The following is a 21,817-nucleotide window of genomic DNA, read 5'->3' as shown; positions in this document are numbered from 1 at the left end:
TGGAGAACTTCTGAGTTGAAGTGATTTTCCTGGGCAGAGGGTAATTCTCCGAAGAAGGGAGCACCTGAGCACAGTTGGCAACCAACACTCACAGCAGCTGGGGCATGGGTGTACCGGTCACCAAATGGGATATATGTGGGTTATCAACAGCTTTTGACTCTTGGACTTTCCTTTAAAGAATGAAGGACCGAGGAAATAAGAAATGGTGTGTCTGTACTATCAGCTACTGTCAACCTTAAGCCACCTCCCATCTCTTGGAGTCTACTTTGCATGTCCTTCCCTATCGTTTCCCCATTTTGCTTCCAATTTTCTTGCTCGTAGTTGGTTGACAAGGATGTCCTGGATGGGTCCGACACAATTGCTGACACCACGGAGCCTGGAGAGGCGGGAAGAAGCTCGGTGAAGAACCTTCTAACTCTTGGGCTCTAAGACTCCAGGTGGAAAAAAAAATAATGTTTCTACCAGGTCTCACTGGAAGGGTCTTATTCCCAAGCCCTCCCTGCCTGTTTCAAAGGGCGCCAAGCTGGAACAATCCAGATGAGGCATTCAGCTTCAAAACACTGTGTTCTCCTGACCCGCAGAAGCAGTACTGGAATGGGTGTTTCTTTTCTGGGGCAAATCTGTCAGTGAAACCAACAGTCAAACCTCTCCCTGGCATTTCACTCCTTGGGACGCACTCTGGTTCTTTGGCTCATCAAAAATGGCCTTCAGAGATTCTCCCTTTCTCTGGGAGCAAAAATAGATGTAAGCCCAAGACAGAGGGTATGTTAACACAAGAAGAATGGTGACATTTTTTAAGAAATCATTCATTCGGGAGGTCACTCATGAAAGCTGGGCCTTGACCCGTGTAATTAGAAGTCGATAGTAATAGGTATAAAAGAAAGTGAGATATAACTTTGTCATTGATTTTTATTTCGTGAGAAAGTAAAGTTGTCATTAGTCTAGAGGGAAAAAGCCTATTAATAAGATTATTTTTAATGCACTTTCACCAGCAAAGCTGGTTGTATGAACAAGACATAAACTGTAAAGCAAATTGAAAACCCTTGGAAATGTACTAAGTGTTCCTTCAACACAAGTGTAAAGATGCAAATTCAGAGCAATTAGTTTTTTTTTGAATTTGGAGAATGATTTTACTGTGGCAAAAGTGTCCTTTTTCGGGAAGACGACATACTGATGGACTGAATGTATTCCGTGAAAATGCAGCTCTCACCTTTTCCTCCCACATACTTCAATTGCAAATTCTCATTTGTTTATAACACTGGGCAGAGCTTCAACCTTTGTGGAAAGCCCAAGGTAACAATTGGCAATGCTCTCTTCCAGGGCAGACGGAAAATACAGCAGCGCTGAACTATTCCTGGTAAATGAACAGGCGCCTTTTCTCCTCAGGGTGACCTCTACCTTCAGGATCTGATGGTTTTATTATGATTAATAAATTTCATTTCCACAGAGGAAAAGGGACCATGTCAGCTCAAACTGAAAGCAAGGAGGCTCCTTTTCAAATGCTAATTTCTGAACACGCCCTTGTGCGACACTGCAGCTCAGACACAAGGTTATCAGGGGCAGAGGTGGACTCCGGCGCTGCTCTTCCGACAGGGATCCCGGGCACGTCGGCCACCTCGAGTCCCCAGAGCGGTCTAAGCTCAGCCCGAAGGGAGACGGGCAGTTCCCAGGGACCCCAGCGGAGTGACGGGAGATGTGTTGTGACTGCCATGTTATGGGTGATCTGCACATATGGTCACCTGCCACACCACCCGGCCTTGGCCACAGTGGACAACTATGTCATGAGGTCATGATGTTCCCTGTTTCCCCACATCCCAGCCATCAGAAACTGCAGATGAAATCGTAAATGTGTCCACAGCACTCCATTCACACGATCACCCTCCTAACATCACCAACCAGTATTTCACCAGAGCCCCATCAACAACAGCCTTAAAATCTTGTCCCTTTGGTTCTACGTCTGCCTCTTCAAACCACCAGCCATTTATATCTGTATCTATAAAAATCTATCTATCATCTACTTATCTGTTCATCTATCTAATTAAATATCCATCTACTTATATCACTTTTTTGCTTAAAACCCTCCGATGGTTTTCCATTGATTCTAGAATAAAATCCAGACTGACATGAATCACCCGCCCCCTCTCGTCCCTCCCATACACCCCTCTAGCCCTTGCTTACTGTGTTCCAGGCGCACCTTCAATGCCCCTTGGACACATGCAAATTCATTCTCTTCTTAGGGCTTTGGCACTCGCTCATCCTCTACTCAAATTGTCCTTCTTTATGTCTCAGATCAAATGTCACCTCCCCAGAGAGATGCCTCCTTTCCTGACCCTTCTCTCTTAAGCACACTCTCCACCCGCCCCTCACCCTGCATGTCGTCTAGTGAATCTCTATTGGTTTTGTTCACTTACTTCTCTCCCTGATTATGTACCTGCCCCCCTTCCTGCAGTGTCAGCCCCATGGAGGCCGGGGCAGAGTCTGCTGTGTTTGCCTTTATCCCAGTGTCTAGCTCAGCACTGGCCACGGTGCAGAGGGACAGGGGCCAAGCCAATGCCACTGCGTGAGCGGAGGCAGCAAGGAGAAGGCGTGGAGAGGAGAGAAGGGAGGCCTGGGAAGACCCTTGTGCCCATCACTGCGATACTCTCAGTGGCAAAGATTCTTTCAGATAAGCCTTCCGTAGATTTTAGGTCAGCTGCTCTCAGAGATTTTCAAACCCCTTAAAGACACTCAGAAGAACAGTTTCTGGGGACTCTGGAAATGCAGCGTGTAACTCTACATCACCCCTGAGAGCTCACAAAACACGGGCCACCCTGCCATAAAGCTCATCAAAACCCATTAAGGGAAAACCAAACCGAGAGAAAAGGCAACTGCTTGCAGCCATCATGAGCCCTTGTTTAATTTTGACCTTAAAACCGGAGGAGCCACTCCTGGCCCTGGGAAGGGCAAAGGCCTCAGGGCAAGAAGACCCAGGCTTAAGTTCTGCCTTTGCAATGTCCTTGCTCAGTGACTTGGGCAATCAATGTCTTGAGCCTCAGTTTCCTTGTTCCTAAAATGGTATCATTCTATCTGAGCTCTGCCTAATTCACAGGTAAACTGCGTGGCAAGAAAGCAGACACATTCTAAAGCAGTCTGCAGATGTAGGACATTCTTATAGAGATTTTCACAGCCAATCCCTCACTCAGGCCCAGATGTTTGGTCTACAAAAAGAACTGAACGATCGTCTTCTAACATGATCATGTGTAGTTTTAGCAGCCAACTTACAGATGCTTCTGGAGTCGAGATCTAATTTGTGAGTTACAGATGCAGTTTAAATTGCTATATTTGAACTTAAGGTTATGTTGCTATATTCGAACTAAAGGTTAAATAAGTATGCCACCTGTTGTGTGGGAAATATGAACCCATGTTTGTAAAGTACTTTGTCAACTCTACTGAGAAATGTAAATATTACTTATTAATAAATCTTCTGAATCTAGTTAAAACAAGGTGGATATGCTCATAAAATGCAATAGGGTCATGTTCTACCCCACACCACGGTTCTGACAGTCAAGTGGTTTTCTTAGAGGGATATGTAGTAAGAACACTGTAATTAATGTCACTCTATATATTTCAAGTAAGTCTTTATGCCCCTGGGACCTGCTATTCTTACTTTAGCATCACTTCCCCATGCCTCCTCTCCCAGAGGTAGGTGGGGGAATCCCGGTGGGGCAGAAAGATGAATAAAATATTCTCTCCTCTCCGATCGACAGCCTTACCGCGTAGAGAAGCACTGCAGAGTAGGCATTCAAAACTGGATGAGATGGCATGGCCTCTAGTCTCTGCAGTGCCACTGGGGCTACAGTGCCCTTCTAATTATACCTAAGACAAAGTCTATAAGGTGCTGGGGAAAATCAACCCATGCGCTGCACATACTAACCACACAGTATGCAAACAGGGTTACTAACTACACCACGGGCCCGTGGTCCTGACAGCCTGCTGTTCGGAGAGTTGCGGTTCAGCTAGGGCATGTTCCCACTTATTTTCCCGTGGTCTCAGACCTCAGCTGCTCACTCTGCCTTAGTGAATATATTCAGTTAGGAAAATATTCTCCATAACTGCTATCGCCTTCTCCTAGGAAATGACTAAGATGAGCTACAGAAATCAGAGGAAGTAGACCAGCTCTATAACTTGGAAGCAAGAGAACAGCTCCACATGCAGCTAAACCCCCAAGAAAGACACCAGCAGAAATGGGAGAAGTTCCCCTAGATGAACAACATGGATTCCTGAATTCTATTGTCGCTCACTTCCTTAGCTTGGATTTGCAACAATCACCTTCACAGATCACTCAGCGCAGTTTTCAGACTCATGAGTTTTGTCCTCAGAAGGAGGGAAAGAGCCTTCTGGGCTCCTTAGCTTCTCAGTGGGAAGCCATGGGCTTTGTTGTTGCGCAAGGACACGGGTCGCATAGCTGAGCTGTGTGCATGTAGCATCTGTGAGAACCAGATCATACCACCCAATGCAAATCAGATGGCGTCATCCTTTCTTTGCCCTCTGGGGCAAATCGAAACCTGCTCCTGTTTCAAATCCCAGCAAAGCCGATTTGAGGTAGGAGCCTTGATTCTGGATGCAACACAGCACAGCAGCAGCCACCGTCCGGGAGTGAAGAAGACACAGTAAGCCCTGCTTGAGGCTCTACAATTCCTCCACTACAATAAAAGACACAGGGCCCACTCTCTCCACTGTCCAAGCCAAGGCCACTCTCCTTTTACAAAGGCCCTTTCTCGCTTCTTTGTGTCCCTATGACCACTCTACCAAAATCACAAAGAACTTCCCATCATGCTCTGAAATCAATAAGGTGCCCAACTTTAGTTTAATTCGCAGGGATTGTTTGTACCCATCATGGGATTTTCAGTACCTCTGCAGAGAACGTTGAACCTAAGAATTCCACAAGATCAGAATTCTTAGAGCCAAATCCTGCTCCTGCTACTTCTTTGCCAAGTAATCTCAGCAAGTTCATCTCCTCTCTGAGCCAGTCTCTCCCCCCATGGATGGAGACCGCAGCAGTGCCTACTGGCTGTAAAAGGCTGGGTGAAGCTGAGATAAGGGTTAGTCAGAACCAAACAAGTGTCAGTTGTTGATGCTGTTAAGACTGGGAGAACTGCAACTCCTGTCTGCTCTCGGTTCCACGTGGGATCCCACAGCAGAGCTCAGGGGGTACAGGAGTCAGAACCACCCCCGAGTTGGGTTGTCCATCTGAAGCCTGTGTCCTGGCATCTCCCTTGGCCCTTGTAAGTGGATCAAAGATTCTGAGAGATTAGTAAGCAGGGTGAGAAGGAGGTAGGTTACTTGGGGGCAAAATAAAAACGTAAAGTCAAGAAACACTAACAATATCCAGATTATCTGTCAAAATATTTAAATTCTGGGTGAATATCCCTCACCTCTAAGAGACCAGTTCTTGAGGCATGCCAACACTTTCGATATTCATTTGAACAAGATGAATGAAAATGTGGCACTAGAATGGTGCTGTTTAATAAAAATATAAAAAGAAGTGCAAATGCAAGCCGCATATGACATCTTAAGTATTACAGCAGCCGCATTAAAAAAGTAAAAACAGGTGAAGTTCATTTTTATATTTTTATTTAACCCACTATATTAAAAATATTATCATTTCAATGTGTAATTGACAGAAAGATTATGGCTAAAATATTTTACATAGCTTTTTTTGCACTGAGGTTTTGAAATCGAGTCTGTATTTTATACTTATAGCTCATCTGAGTTTGGACCAGCCACATGTCAAGGGCTCGATAGCCACAGGTGGGGATCAGCTGCCATGTTGCCAAGCATGACTAGAAAAAACTGTAGGATGGTCTCCTTGCCATTGAAATAAAAAGATTCCCGAGTGATCAGCTCAGTGTCTCCTAAGATGTGATCTGAGGACTCCTCTGTTGCATTGCCTGGAGGAACTTGTAAGAATGCAGCTGTTCAGGCTCCCTCTCCCGATCTCCGAGGGGGCCAGGGAAGATGACCTCGAACCTGCACTGGTAACAAGTTCTGCAAGTGATTCTCATGCCCTTGAACATTTGATAACCACTGCTGTTTATTTATTTATTTTTTAATTTTGTACTGATACAGAACTCCCTTACTCAGGCTAATTCAGAGCTCTCTAGATATCTTTAATTTTCGCATGTAAACTGACAGAGACATTTTATTTGTAAGGTATTATTTTTGCTGAAGTCTTAGATGCATGGATGTACACGTTATGAGTTATGTATGTGTTTGCACTTGTGTGTGTCTGTGTGTGTGCGTGTGTGCAGGTTGGGGAGACAAAAGAATGGAAGGGGTGCCGATATTCCCTGTCCCTTGTGCCTCTAAACTTGCCAAATATTGCATCTAATAATTACTTAATAAAGTGTATATAAACCTGTCCCACAGGGGAGGGTTTCAGCAGCTTTAACAGACAAGTCCATTGGCCAAGGCCTTTCACAGATCCCCTGCCCTAATACCACATGTCTGTGACCAGTACTCGAAGGACTGGGAGTGTGTCCCCAGGTTGGCTTCCATGCCACTAAGATGGTACCTGGCCTGGTGGAGGGGGCAAGACTTGCCGATGGACCAAGACGGTGCCTCCACCTGCACCCCATAAACACACAAGCTCATTCACACGCTCCCGCAGGCAGGAGCAGCTGGGAGCCTGGGCGCTTCAGCCAAAGCAACTAGTTCGAAGTGTCTGATGGTTTTCAGGGAATGGCTTATCCTGTTAAGTGATTTTTAGCCACTGGTTTTCAGCACAAGAAAGATTTTGGAGAACTGACCTGGACCACACTTTGCTTGTTAAACCCTCTGTCTTCCTGGATACATAGGGTGACCCCTGACAAGGGAGCTGCTCCCTTCCTCACCGTATCTCCGCACCTGGATCAGTGTCCAGCACGTCTGAGACTCGACATACACCTGCTGCACGAAGGGGATGGACCACGACAAACACCCAGTGAGACATGTGTTTAGAGAACCATTCCATTCCCTTAGATCATCTCAAAATTTCCACAGCCATGTCCCCAAACTCACAAATGCTATTTTTCTAGGAGCAAGAGAGCACAGCTGAAGAAAGCAGGACAATTCCATCTGGAGGGGAAGGTCAATAGTCCAAAGTCAAGATCAAAGGAGCACCTGGGGCAGTGTGGCCCAGTGGAAAGAGAGCTTTGGTATCAGATAGGCTCCAGTGTGACTATGGGCAAGTTAGAAAACCTCTCTGGGCCTGAGCATTTTATTTTTCTTTTTTAACCTGCAAAACAACCATGACAGTAACATCCACCTCACTGAACTGTTGTAATAAGTTATATATGCATCCCCTCCCACACGCACAATTGATCACCCTTGCTAACACACAGAATTTTCCCAATACGTGATAGCAAGTGATGGCCTCGCCCTGGAGAACTCAGCAAAGCCCATGTGAGGGCCAGTGACCGCTGAGACGAAGGGCTTGTTTTCCGTGGTGACAAAAAGCCTCAGCCATCCATGTGAATGACAGATACCCCTTGGATTAGGATGGAGGGCACAGACACTTCACACAAGGTGGACCTGGTGAGTTTCTAATCTGCCAGCATATCCTGTTTGTCCACCTGTCAAAATATAGCCCAAAGACAACCATTGCTCAGCTCCTCCACAGACATCATCCTAATGCAGGCCACTGTCACTCCTCCCTGGAGTCTGCAAGAGCCTCATCACTAGAGTCCTTTCCTCTGCTTTTGCCATATTGCAATCCAGGCTTCACAAAGCAGTCTAACACATCATTTAAAAGGTAAGTCAGATCACTGCTGACCCTCCAGTGCCTTCCTGCACACTTAAAATGAAATCTCAAAAGGTTCCTGCAGCCTCGGAGTCCTAATTTGTCGTGACCCCTGGCTGTCTTCATGATATTATCTCTGAAATCCTCCCTTGTACACACATGCTCTGGACACACTGGATATCTTACTGTGCTGGGACACCTCGAGCAGTCTCAACCTCAGGGCGTTTGCACTTGCCACTGTTCAGCCTGAAATGTTCTCAATTCCAAAATTACTTACCTGGTTCACACCTTCACTTAATTCATGTCCCTGCTCAAGCGTCACCCTCTCAGAGAGGTCTACTCTGAATGAAAAGTTGCATCACATGGTACTTTCCATCCCCTCCCTTAAATTTTTATTTATTGATTTTTTTAGAGAGAGAGAGAGAAACAATGATTTGTCGTTCCACTTATTTATATATTCATTGGTTGATTCCTCTATGTGCCCTGATGGGAAGCAAACCTGCAACCTTGGCGTATTGGGACAACACTCTAGCCAACTGAGCCATCGGCCGAGGCCCCTCTCCGGCCTTTTGATTCTTTATAACGACTCTATAACTTTACGTGCAAGTACATTTTATATTTCTTCATCTGCATGGCTGAGGCCTGGTCTGCACTAGAAAGGAGCCTGTCTGAAGGAAGGGCTTCTCCTGACTTATTTCGTGCTATGTCCCGAGGGCTGGGAACAGCTGGTGACACCCAGCGGTGGCCTAATACACATTAATTCACTGAAATGGCTTTCAGTGAAAATCAGTAACTTGCTTTCCAACCTCCATGCTTATACAAGACCCACAGTCGACGACAACTGCAGTCACTAGCCAGTCCTGGAAAAGCTCCGATGAATCACGGCGGCAGGGAGACCCCGGCGTGAGGAGAAAGGAGAACGATCTTGCCCCTTTGACCATCTTTTGCAGAATCCAACTCCTCAAAGGATCCCGGTGTCACAGGACAAGAAACTACTGAGGTGTTCAGGGTGGAGGTACTAGATGGGCCACCCACACGTGTCTTTCAGAAACAACCAAACCCAAACCAAACACCTAATAAGATTTTTAGAGCCACGAGTCAAAAAGTCAATTTCCTTATCAATACACTCCCATAAACCACAGACGCTAATTTTAAAACGTTCCTCCTACGTGGCCAGCAAAAGCAGAATGGACGTTTTGGGACCCTCTCCAGGAGACCCACGTAAACACCGTCCCTTTTTCTTTGGGAACTGAAAGCAAAACCCTTCAGTCTCACTGAGGCTGCTGTTCACGATCTTCACCGTCTCTACCCAGAGCCCCAGACAAAACTGCCTGGCCTGCTCCGCCCTCATAGGGGGCCATGTGAGACTAACACATTTTTATCAGAATTTCCGCAACAATATTCCTCAAGCCCCAAAAACCAAGATTTTAAGTGTAGTGTTAGTGTCTTTTTTCACTTAAAAAGAGAAAAGTTGCCTTTTGTCAAACACTGAAACCCAGGAGAGGCCCGGATTCAACAGACCCACCTAAGCAGTATTGTTGGGTGTACAGAGGTGAGACCTCTGGACGGGTGTGATGTTTAGAATGTGGGTGTCCTGGGTGTTTCCAGGATGCGGGAGATGCCACCCTGGAAGACTTCATGGAAACCATGAGTTACCACCTTCACTGACCGAGCAGTTCTTTCACTCTATGAGGCTCCTGGACTGGCTGGGAGATAATTTGACTTTTGATTAATATGGGTGTCTCCTTTTTCATGCTCGATTCAGAACTCAGAGTTCAAATTGAACCTTATGAAGCATACAGCACATTATTAATATGGCCATCAAAGCAACAGGGACATCTCTCTCAATTTGAAATGTGATCAATAGCAATTCGTTAGGAATTTACTGAGCAGCCATCCAAAATTAGGTAACGTGGGTGAAAACACTTGCTCTACTCTGGCAAACTTTCATTATTTGCAGCCTCTTTTAGGAATATTATGTGGGAGCCGCTTGCTTACAAGGCAGGGTCTGTTAAGTCACGAGACAAAAATCAATATCTACCTCTTGGGTTGTAACTGTGATGTTTGATCTGTGATGTCAGAATATAGCCTAAGGCCCACTGGGGGTGCATACAGTTTAACAAGGAAGACAGAGGCTCTGGAAGGCCAGCACATCCACAAATGATGCCCATTAACATCTTAAACCAACATTTCTCCCCATCCCAAGCAGTTTCCCCTTTAGTTGCATGCTTCACCCTCAAGGTTTTGAAAATGTTCAGTGATTCTTGCATCCCCCGCCACCCCCAGCAATGCAACTATCAATCTTCTACTGTTAGGCATTAGTGAAGGGTTATGGTTGTTACCAACTCCCACGGGCAGAAACAGAGACATCTGAGGCTAAGGGTTGAGGAGGACCATTATCCAAGGGGTCTTATGGAAACGGAGTCAGCTGTCACTTTAAAATATGAGCATGCAAACCCCTTCAGCTCCCCGGGTGAAACTTTAATCTACTACAAACATTGAGACCGACGACACCAATGACACTGACGCAGTGTGTTCTGCGGCCCTCCTTTTTAGAGCAGAGAAGGCTAGGGACATGTTCCTAGGTCTCTGTCTTTCCTTTAGCTCTTTCTCTCCAAAGACTGTAAGTAGGGAGTGAAACAAATCTCTGTTTATGGCTCCATTGACCAGATGTGATGGGAAACAGATGAACGTCTATTTGCAAGGTTCAGTTTAATGTATGCTTTCGAAGGTCATGGCATATACATGGATGAGCTGTGACGTGCACCTTTGTTGCTAAAAGCACAACTGGTAAGATCTCCTAGTGATCGTGGCAGTCATAGTTTAGGCTTAAAAGCAAACAAAAAAAATTAAAAAGTAAACTTAAAAAAAGTAAAAAAAAAAAAAAAAAAAAAAGATCTGTTGTTAGTTAAGGCAATCACCTATCTTGACATTTAATCAAGTAATTCCATGCTAATGAAAGTTCAGATTTAACTGTTGTGACCACATCAAAGCAAAAAGACAGGCGTTGTTGTGATGGACACATCATGCAAGTGCAATTTCCATCTGCCAAAGCCCTGATCTCTAAAACAGAAGACTCCTTCTCTCGAAGTCCTGTTCCGTATAATATGTTTTAAAAGAATGGAAATAGAGGATCTTTAAGTAATGAATGAAGATCCCCTTCTCATAGACAGAAATAATTATATTTCCTAATGACTCTAGCTTTATTGATTCCGTTTGGGGGGGTATATAATATATACCAGTCATTCCATAAAGATCCCAAATACTTCACATACAAGTGTGAGTCCAGATGTAAGTAAAAAAATATAGAAGTCACACATCTGTGTCCCTCACCTCTCCTGTTCTGCATTTTAACATAAGAGCACTGATTATACCAAAAGATTTTATTGTGGCTTCATTAGTCTTACTTTTCTGGATCACGTATTATTAAAACGGAAAATAAAATATCCAAGTTAGCAAAACGTCTAACGTCTTTTCAGCAGAGAATAAAGGCTCCCGCTCTACTCCAAAGATATACGAACTTTGTTTTTTTTAACTAAACTTTCTAGAGTGACCAACTGCAGCATGTGAAGGAAAAGAAAGAAAGGAAAAAAAAAAAAAATAAAGGATACTGAGACGTGGATGGATGCATCAAGAAGTAGCAATGTTTGTTACCTGCAGAGGTGTTACAAGAAATTTCATCTGCTGCAACGAAGACGAACTGATTTCTGGAAGAGAAGATAAAATTCACAATACTGCTCGCTCAGGGGGACATGTGCTGTCTGCCAATTGGTTCGATGTATTCGGATGCGGGGAGGGAAGGGCTGCGTTTGTATGGATGCTGCAGGAATGTGCGGCTATATCTTGGGCTTGGAGAGTCTAGAAAGATCATGAGACAGGCATGCGGGGACCTCATCATGGTGATGTCAGAACATGGACCATGGACAAGCTGTGGCACCGGAGTATTAAAGCTGCCTGTTACCAAAATGTCATGCCAGGAGGCGATTCTAAGGCTGGGGCATTTCAACCTGAGCTTGTACGGATCTCTATGCCGAACAGAGATTACATTTTAAAAATATAGGCTGTCTGTTAGGGGGAAAAAAAATGAGTATATTGCAACGAGCTAGGGAAATCATAAAATTCCAGACTTTATCATTATGAATATAATATCAAAAATCTATTTTAGAAAAAGGCAAGGAAAAGAAACGCTGTCATTTCAGGAGAGTGTTATATGGTGTCGTGTAACGAATAATCATTTCCTCGCCAAACTAGGCTCGCTACGTGAGGAAGGCAAGGGAGCTCATCAATCCAAATAAGCCCTGTCTTGCCAAATTATTTTTAATGGTGCACTAAAAGAAAATAAAAATGGAAAATGCCATTTTACTTTGATTTAGTAAATCTAGAAAGCTGATAAAACTCTCTTAAGATGTTTTCAACTGTGGCGTTTCCACAATGGAATGCATTCTGATTCAGACGCACGGCTTATTTCTCTAGAAATAAGAACATCTGTGTCAGGCTGATTATACACAGGCCCCGACGAGATTGGCTGGGCTCTTAAATGCCTCAGAAGCAGCATTATAGAGTCTTCCAGTTCTCATTTGTTAGGTTTTACTGTGCACATGGATCATCAAGAACCAAGATAAATGCATTTTTCTGGGTCTTAGTTTGATTGGTCTTGTTTAAATGTTTCGATGCTTCAAAAAGTATCTAGCAATTGAGTATTTCTTAAAACATCTTAAGAAAGTTTTACTGTTGCAAGAGGTACACCCTGGAATATAAATAGAGCTATCATTTGAAAATTCACTATAAGCTAACATTCAGTTGATAATTCTAATCATTTCTGCACCAAGGAAATCTAGACAAAATTATACATGAGCTGAGAATAGTATTTTATGTTTCTCTTTCACATAACAAAAGTCCCAGCTAAGTTCATTTATCACCTCTCTTAAAACAATAAAAGTTAATGTCATCTGCTTTTCGCTCTCTTTTCACTCTGCACAAACTTTTTGAGCCCCAGTCAATATCTGGCATCAAAATTTCAAAGTTTGAGGAGCAGTAAAATTAATGTCCCTGAAAATGAAGATGTTTTGGCTGAATATTGGGTTTGACTTGCTCACGTTTGACTTCCTCAAGGGGCGGTGAGACATGGGGGGGCCTCAAATTACAGGTATGATCTTCATGGGTGGACCCAAGGAGCACTCGGAAGGCCCTCTATCTATAGCAGGCTCCCAAGAAGAACCCATAGCAGACAACGCTGGCCCGGTGCGTCCACAGGGGCCAGCCCTCGGGAGCAGCCGCTCACTCACCTATGAGGCGGCCTCGTGACTTAAGTGGTTCTATCAGCTCGACCTCCCCGAGCCTGCACCCCGCTTCTGCATTTTCCCCAAGGAACTGTCCAGCCTGCTGGCCATGAGGAAAGCCATGGGAGGCAACCAATGCAAGTAAATGCAAAATGGTGACTGAATGAATAGGGGAAGCTTCTAAAATGCCACTTACAACTAGGACTGTAACCTTTTTCTTTAATCGTTCCAGAATTTAAAAAAATATGATGGTTGTCCACAGCACTCTTCTTTCTAACCCAATGTACTTAAAAACAAAAACAAAACAAAACAAAACCCATGCCACCATTTCTCCATTCCCTTCTCTCTTTTCTTCCATTTTTTTCTTCTTTTTTTTTCTTTTTAAGTAACTTACACTTTTTAAATTTTATTTCACTGTCTTTCTGATTCCTGAGCAAATTTCTGAACAAAGAATAATGATTACTCCCTTTGATGACTCACTGCCTTCAAAAGAGTTGCCTCAGATGACTTCTGCTGTCAAATCAAATCTGCATCTGAGCAGAGAGTTAGCACCAACAGTGGCATTTTAAAGAATATGTGAACTCAAGCAAGGCCAAAAAAAGTTACAAAAATGTTTGTAAAAAGTGGTAGCTAATGGGATGTATCAATTCTGCACTGATTTATTTTTTTAACCACACAAACAATCCCACTACGTCCCGGGTTACCCTAACAAAAGTGTATGAATGAAGGGATACGTTTCTGAGACTGAGGTTACCCTAACATTTCAGAAAAGTGTCTTCCTATAGAGCTCATTAATTCCACGGAGTCAGCCTGTGTGACCACACTCCCCTCTAAGCTACCCTTTCATCAAGTGATCAGAAGTACAATAAATAGGAAATTCCTGCTGAATAATAGCCTGTGAGGGGCAGCCCGCATGTTGGGCCAAGAGAGGAATTCAGGTAGAGTTGCAAGGGGAGGTTTCACGGTGGTATCTATGTCCATTGTTTTACGTTGTGTTTGTTTGTGGTTCTGTTTCTCTCCACTTGAATTTTAAGACATAATCTATCTTAGCTATAAATGGATCATCTAAGGCCCTTTCTGTGAAGTCATTTATCCCCAATGACCACAGAGATATGATTGAAAACGTCATGATGTGGCTGAGAAGTGGGTGTCCCCAAAGATGTTCAGGAACATGAGGTGATCAGAGCAATGCAGGTGTGCTCTAGACTGTGGGGCCATCTCTCAGCTTCAGCCTCAGAAGGGAGGCTGGCAGCAGGGACCGGCCCCCTCTGCTAACCCTAACCTGCTCTACTCTCAACACCGATCTATAAATTTAAACTTCAAAAGCAGCTGCACCTGATTCTCAATCATCTGGTCTGTTCAGTGGGGGAGGTGGTCAAGAGAGTCTGGCCAAGTAGTTCTCAACCTGGGCTGGTAGACACCTGATGTCCTTTTAAAACTGTTAGTGGCCAGATTATACCTAAGACTAGCTAAATGGGGATTTCAGTGAGTGGGTCTCAGGCATCAGTCGTTTCTAAAGAGACCTCCAGGCGATTCTAACATGGAATTCAGAATGAGAACCACTCGTCTGGTTGAATGGTTCTCACCTTGGCTGCTCCCGAGATTCACAGGGAGAGGTTAAGGGGGCTAATGCCAGGCCCTGCTGCAGAGGGCCCCGGCTTCATGAGTCTGGGTCAGGGCCTGAAAATAGGCAGGAAAATGATTGGCAGGTGATTCTAACACCAGCCACAGCTAAGATGCCCTGGGAACGGTACAAATGCAGAGTGGAAAGGGAACTGAATCACTGCATCTCTGGTCGCTTTTGTTTCTTCCTGCAGCTTCGCCACCATGCTATCCTCTAGGGCCGCCTCGCTGTATGGCTGCCAAGGATGCAACCACAGAAACAGCATTCGTTGCCCAGGAATGCCTACTTCCAGTTTCTGGAGGCCTTCTAACAGAATGGCCTTCAAACCTCATTCCTGAAAGAGAAGCTGGTCTACAGTGGCTGTAATGTCGGGCTCTCTGTAATTGCTTCCTCCCCTGTTCCATTTATTCCACCATCTCCCATGGACTTACTCAACATCATCTTTGCTAGATCTTCCCATTTTTCCTCTGAGTCTGCAATCTAATTCTCTACCAATGTTTTCACCTACAATTCCTGTCTATTTTCAACCCCTCCCTCTACTCCAGAATCTCTCAAACTTCGCTGAAGAAAGAATGTCCTAGAAGGCTGGTTAAAAATATAGATTCCTTGGTTTTGACCCTGACCACCCAAGTCAGAATTCCCAGGAGAGAAGTGATTATCTGTACATTTAATAAGAAACCAAGTCAGGCTACTGACCAGCTTCAGGGGACACCACTCACACTATTCAAGTGACTGGCGCTCCTGGAAGGGAATCAGGGTTCCAGGTAATTCTGACAATTGGGGAAACTTAGGCAAGCTTGCTGAGAAATCAGCTGCAAGTTTATTCATTTTCATTTCAAAGCCCACCTTTCCCAGGAAGGCTGCTGGATGCAGGGAGGCTTTGTGGAAGAAGGGAGGATTACTCATGAAAATAAATCAATAAAATGGTAAACTACTGGGAAAGGCTATAGTTGTCTCGACTCTTTCAAATGTTAAAACCAAAGAGCCACTAACATCAGTAGAGCACTTATTCATGACAGGGGGCTGCCAAGAGTTGTACTTATGTATTAATTCATTTAATTTTTCTTACAGCTCCTCTTACTATCCCCATCCTTAGAGATGTGGAAATAGAGGCACAGAAAGGTTACATCGCATGAGCAGACTGTCAAGTGGTGCCGATGAAACCTGAACATAGGTGGGTTGGCTCAAGACCCCAACTTTTCTTCACTCTAGACTCTGTGCAAAGCACTTCCATAGGGTATTGAGCCAACATTGGGGTGTGACATCTCTATGGAGGAACTTCCTAATATTGTTCAGAGTCTTCAGTTCTTCTGAGACAAGACAATGGGATATTTGGATTCCCCTTTGAGTATGATGTAGCTGAGGCTTGAGAGGAGTAATTATATTCTGTTTCAGCAACAAGTTGGCATGGTAGAATGGCATGGGCCATGGTCTTTCTCTCCTTTTACTCTATTACCAGACTTCGTTACGTTTTACAGTGGTTCTCACATAGACCAATCACCTAGAGTCTGGAAATGACTCAGCTGATGGCACCTTTAACTTAGTCCTGTGACCTGCCAGATTATCCCTATGCCCCACTTTTCTTCTTCAATTAAATCTCATCTCCTTGAGATTTTCTTTCTCCTAAAAATCACCTGTGGCTGAATTCTAAGGGTCAAAATAGTAGCCAGCCAGTATTGTTGGAGGAGATGTAAGAAGCTAGATATCAAGGTGCAGAGTAACCTTCTACAAAGGCAGAGGTCAGGGAGAGGCCAGGCCAGAAATTTCTCCCATCAAATAACACTGGTTTTAAGTTTCACTGTTAAAGATTCTGGTAACTTCTCTTCCTTTGGTTTCTTAGTTCTGTTATGTCACAGTTGGTATACAAAAGCTGGCACTGATATCACTCTTAGCAAGTTTCTCCTTTTATCTGATGCTATGCATATTGATCTAACACACACACACACACGCACACGCACACACACACATGTGATTAATTCAAGGCTATCTACTAAACAATCCCCACAGCCTGAGAGGTTGGTCTTCTGGTCTGGCAGATAGCAGTCAAGATGTCCCAAGACAGCAGTGGGACAAAGTCAAATTAGTTCCATTTGTAGGTTCTGGGGCATCTATTGGTTACAAGGCACAGGTTTTCAACCCTGACTGCCCATTATAATCAGCTACATTAAAAATAATAATAATAATAAAGACTAGACCCATTTCCCAACAACTTAAGTCACAACCTCTGAGAGTGGTTGCGAAGCACAGACATTCTTGAAAAGCCATTCAGGTTGATTCCAATGTGCCAGCCAGCATTGAGAGCTCACCTGTGATTGCATGAATATTTCCTTGAACATATGTGCCCTGTCTCTGCAGAAAGTATAGTTGTGTCTTCTGTCTTTCTAATTAACTTGCACTACTGTTGATTTCCACAGTTGATAATTCTTAATATTTTAATGATTGATAATCATATTATAATCATGATATAAACTTTAATATATCATTTATAATTAGTAATTTTTATAACTATGCTTCCCCATAGGCACCTAAAGTTAGGGTGAAAATGCACAATAACCAGGTAGTCTTGTTGCTCAGCTTAAACAGTTGCTGGAACGGCCAGATGGAATCCAGCCATGAGTGTTTTCTGAATAGTTAAGTATAATGCAGAAATAAGGTGCTCCTGTTAAAATTCCTATTGCTGACTTTACTAATAGTTTACTCAAGTCATTCACTCAGTCCTCAGACGGTTCATGAGGGCCTGCTACATGCCAGACACCCAGAGCTCTAAGGGCTGTGATGCTGGGCTCACAGCCTTCAAATCACTGTGGAATATCTATACTGGGCTTGGCTGCCCAGAGCTCACAATCTAATTCATATTTCAGTTTTACCACCTGGAAAGGGGTACTTGTTTGCTTGTGATCAGTATGTGACCTCCCTTCCCCCCACTCAGTTCTAAAGCTCTAGAATTGTACAAATCCCATTCAGATTCATATTTTCCCCTGCCCCGCAGTTATTTTTGTTTATCTTTTGGTATTAGTATTGTATCCTGCGTGCTTCAAGAGGCTGCGGCAAAGTACAGAATGAGATGCGTGTAAACGAACAAAGTATCACAAATAAACAAAGAGATTAACTACAGAATCCTCCGTAAGGGTCTGTCCCAATCGAACCTGCTCCTTTGCATTTTAAACGTATTAACAGGCATTTTAGAACATTTCACTTAAGCAGCAGTTCCTCTCGCTAGCATTGCGTAAAAAAAATGTTGAAATGGAAAAGGGAGATGAGCATTGCGAATCTGTCCCCAACTTGGATATTCCACTAAAACCTCTGGGCTTTGGAAACTGAAATCCAAGCACATCTGGGTTACCTGGAGGCCTTGAGAACAGCCCACTTTTGTAATTGTAGTTTCTCCAACACTTAATCCTTCCAGTTCTCACTACACATTTTTTCTCAGCTGAAGTGAAAGGGAACCAACAGTGAACCTGGAAGCTGGGCCTGTTACTTACAAGCTGTGTTCCACTAGAAAAATCTCTTCACCTTTCTGGGCCTCAGTTTCCTCATCTGGAGAATGGAAAAAAAACTGGCACATGCACCTCTTAGATTTTTTCTCCAGATCAATGGGAACATAAATGTGAAAGCACATCATCTGGGGAAAATATTGCCCTTTATTTTTTTGGATGTGTGGACATACAGTCTTCTATCCCCACTCAAAGGGACCAGGCCTTTGTGTGTTTCAGTCCTGGGCATCCATGGCTTTGCGGGGAGGGGGGATAGTGAAGATCCTTGCCATATATTGGTTTGATATGATTTCAAATCCACTTGTTTGTGACAAAAATGAAGTTATTTTTAAGAGTAAAGTTGTTTTGATATAAGAATGACTAAGCTGTGTCAGAATGTCATCGTCTCATCTGTTGTCACTGAAAAGCACTCAGTAGCCCAGCTGCCGAGGAGCATCACTGGAGGCTTATCACACAGATCACCTGGAGAAGCAGCCACGGTGAGAGGGCACTTAGCCTGACAGTGCTGACTGTAAGCTTGTGAGAGCTGCCCGGGAGTGTTAGGTCTGGACAAGGCTACGTTTTGCTGATCTAAATAGCTTTCCATCCTGGCAAGCGTGGCTCAGTAGTTGAGCATCGACCTAGGATCCAGGAGATCGAGGTTCGATTCCTGGTCAGGGCACATGCCCAGGTTGCGATCCCCAGCAAGGGGTGTGCAGGAGGCAGCCGATCAATGACTCTCTCATCAGTTTCTCTCTCTCTCTCTCCCTCTCCCTTTCTTTCTCTGAAATCAATAAAGACATATTTAAAAAAAAAATAAAAATAAATAGCTCCCCAAAGACCTTTGTGGGATCACCATTAAAGGGACCAACCCTTTTATGGGCAATAGTGAAAATCATGTAGTGGACCCTTGAAAGAGAGTGGTCCACTCAACACCGGTGTCCTTGTTCCCTAGTGACAGGCTCTACCAACAGGGGACTTCGACATCTGCCCTGGCATCTGGACACCACCTCTCAGTTGGCTAAGCCACTGCTCTCAGGTACCAGCTCATATAATGGTACATCCCAACTGTGTCTGGACTTCATTCCCCCCATCTCTTCCTGCCCAGAACTAAGAGTGATTATTCTATCATTGTTTTAGAGCGTGTTATTTTTTTATTAGCTTGTTAAGAGACATTATCCTGTACACTATTGGATTGTGAGATTATTATAATTCTCACGGTAAACCTGTGTTAAACAAATTATTGGCCAAGACCATTTCAGTCTCTGAGCATAATTTGCCACAAAACAAGACAAGCCTTTTGAGGTTACAGGTCATTTTTAAAGTGGGCTGAGGCCTCCAGGAAAATGAAATCCCACTTCTGCTTCGGGTGGACAGAGCAAAGGAGAGCACAGAAGGAGCTCCCGACGAGAATGAGCATCGACCAGGGGCTGGAAGTGGGTCTGGAAGGTTCCTTGGACAGCACATGTGATTCTCTAGGGAAGCAGCAGTCATCTGGGGGTGAAGAGCCCCTTGCTTATAGAAATTGGGAAGGAACACAGGGTGCCCAGGCTGAGGCTCCGGAGCAGGGGTGGGGAGGGTCCAGCTGGCGGATGTATAAGGCCGGTGAAATCATTTGGTCTGCCCCTGCCAAGGCCTCACCAAAGAGAAGCCGTTCCAGCCATCACATTAGGGATGAGTTAATGAAATGTCTGACCAAAGATAGCAGGCTAATTTTTAAATTGATAATTTTGTATGGCCCTGGAAAGTTCCAGAACCTTACACATCCCTGAGGGACTATGACAGTCCCTTACCACCGCAGGCCTCGGACCTCTCTCCAATCACGATAGGAAAAGGGCAGCATGGGCAGATTTCGTTTAACTTTTTGGAAAGTAACTATTTGTGGGGCTGATTTCACAGAAATCTAAATCTGTGATGGTTTCAGGGTTGGGGTTACTGGTTTACATTGGGGAACTGGCCATATTTTCTAGAAATCTGATGGCCCTTGGTAGCCTGAGCTCCTCCATGGACAGAAAAGACAACTGAAATTCCAGGAGGAGGGCGAACTGAACAGGCTGTTTGATCTCGGGGTCCCCAGTTGTTTCTTCCTCCAGAACTTCTTTGCCCAACCTATCTCCCCCAGTTTAACTGAGTTGTGACTGACAAATAAAAATTGTATATAATTAGGTTGTGCAGTATGCTTTTGAAAAGGTGTACAGAGTGAGGAGATAACATAGGTATACCTTGTAAAATTGAGAGCACAAATCGAGCTCATTAACACGAGCATCGCCTCACAAAGTTACCTTCGTGTGTGTTGGGGGGGCCGTGAGAACCCATCGGTTCTGCTCTCTTAGCAAATTTCAAGCTCTTTTTACATTTCTAGGGTGGAAGTCAAGATTTGAAAACAAACACAAACAAAAAAACACTTCCATAGTCAAAACATTATTCTGACTCAAGAAATCTGCTTCCACAGGAAATGGCCCAAATTTTGACTCAGGACAAAACAGAATACCCTCATAGTTTAGTGATGATAATAATACTAGTAATAATAATACCGGGAGTAATATCCTAAGTGCCATTTAGTGTCAGGTGCTGTTGAAAGAGCTTTTTGCGCGTGACCGCAGGTAATTCTCCAGGCCGCCCAGAGGCAGGCTTGGCTCATAGCCCCACCGGGCAGTGGGCGGCCCAACAGGCCAGCGAGCCGGCCTGTAGCTCACGCAGTGACTGTGCTAAGCGCACGGCCTCGTCCAATTCGAAATCTCTGGTCATTTTCCATAGGTACATAACCAGGATTTGCTACCGCCTGCATCCATCAGAGGAGGGAGAATGAATATACTTGGTATATTATTGGAAACCTGCTTCGAATCCTGATTGGGCCAGTTATAAGTTGTGTCTGTGGAAAAGGCACATATTCCCAGTATGTTAGCATTAGGGGGGCCCTAGAGATTGCCCAGTCTAAAAATGACTTGCACTTTTAAATGAATTTAATTCCCTTGCTCTCGCCTGTGTATATTCAATGCTTTCAGATAATGCTATACATTCTAAAATATGTCAATTTGCAGTTGCATTATTGATAGCCCCATGCATTGTTACCACATTTCTCAGTTTATAAAGTAATGCTCCTTTCCCACTCTTTCTAATAGTATTATGCTGTCCATTTGGCAGATGAGAAAACTGAGGCTCTAAAGAGAAGAGAAATAAGGTGGAACTTTTCCAGGGTATAGCTTATTAGTGTGAGTCTATTAATTAGTGAGAAGATGTCACCATGAAGTCACATTCATCACCCACGGGTCTTTGGGGTAAAGAAAATGATTAATTGTGGCCCTAAGGCAATGGAAGGAGGAAATCACAACACAATGGATTGTGAGGGATGCCCAACCATTGACAACTCTTATTTTCTCATTGAAGAAGGGAGACTACAGAGGAGATGGCTACAAACCAACAGTTTACAAAGACAAATTCTCTTACGTCCTGTGTGGTTTGTGAAGGGGAAACCCAGGGTCGACATTATTTATTGCATATCTGGGTAGAACTAACTGAAGCTCGCCCTCCAGGTTGCTGCTTCTCAAACATCATGCAAACCACCCTGGGTTCTTGAAGGTGCAGATTCTGATACAGTGGGGCTGGGGTGGGACTTGAGAGTCTGCATTTCTCACAAACTCCGGGTGAGGCCGATTCCACTGGTCCTGGACCCACACTGCAG

At 44.2% G+C, this 21,817-nt stretch overlaps 1 protein-coding gene across 25 annotated transcripts in view; it reads right to left on the bottom strand.

The window, feature by feature from the left end:
- Window positions 1-21,817, bottom strand: part of RBFOX1 (RNA binding fox-1 homolog 1) — a 1,935,778-nt gene that overhangs the window by 4,631 nt on the left and 1,909,330 nt on the right. For 12 of the 25 annotated variants that reach the window (XM_081132161.1, XM_081132157.1, XM_081132144.1 and 9 more), the window contains one exon: window positions 11,414-11,466. The exons of the other annotated variants lie outside the window; for them this stretch is intronic. In XM_081132161.1, coding sequence (XP_080988287.1) covers window positions 11,414-11,466 — 53 coding nt within the window. The remainder of the gene's footprint in view (window positions 1-11,413; window positions 11,467-21,817) is intronic. 25 annotated transcript variants of the gene reach the window in all.

This window comes from Miniopterus schreibersii (assembly GCF_964146895.1).
Source record: "Miniopterus schreibersii genome assembly, chromosome: 3".
Lineage (NCBI taxonomy): Eukaryota > Metazoa > Chordata > Mammalia > Chiroptera > Miniopteridae > Miniopterus > Miniopterus schreibersii.
Note: the sequence above shows the minus strand (reverse complement) of the source record. Positions and strands in the feature narration are given on the sequence as shown.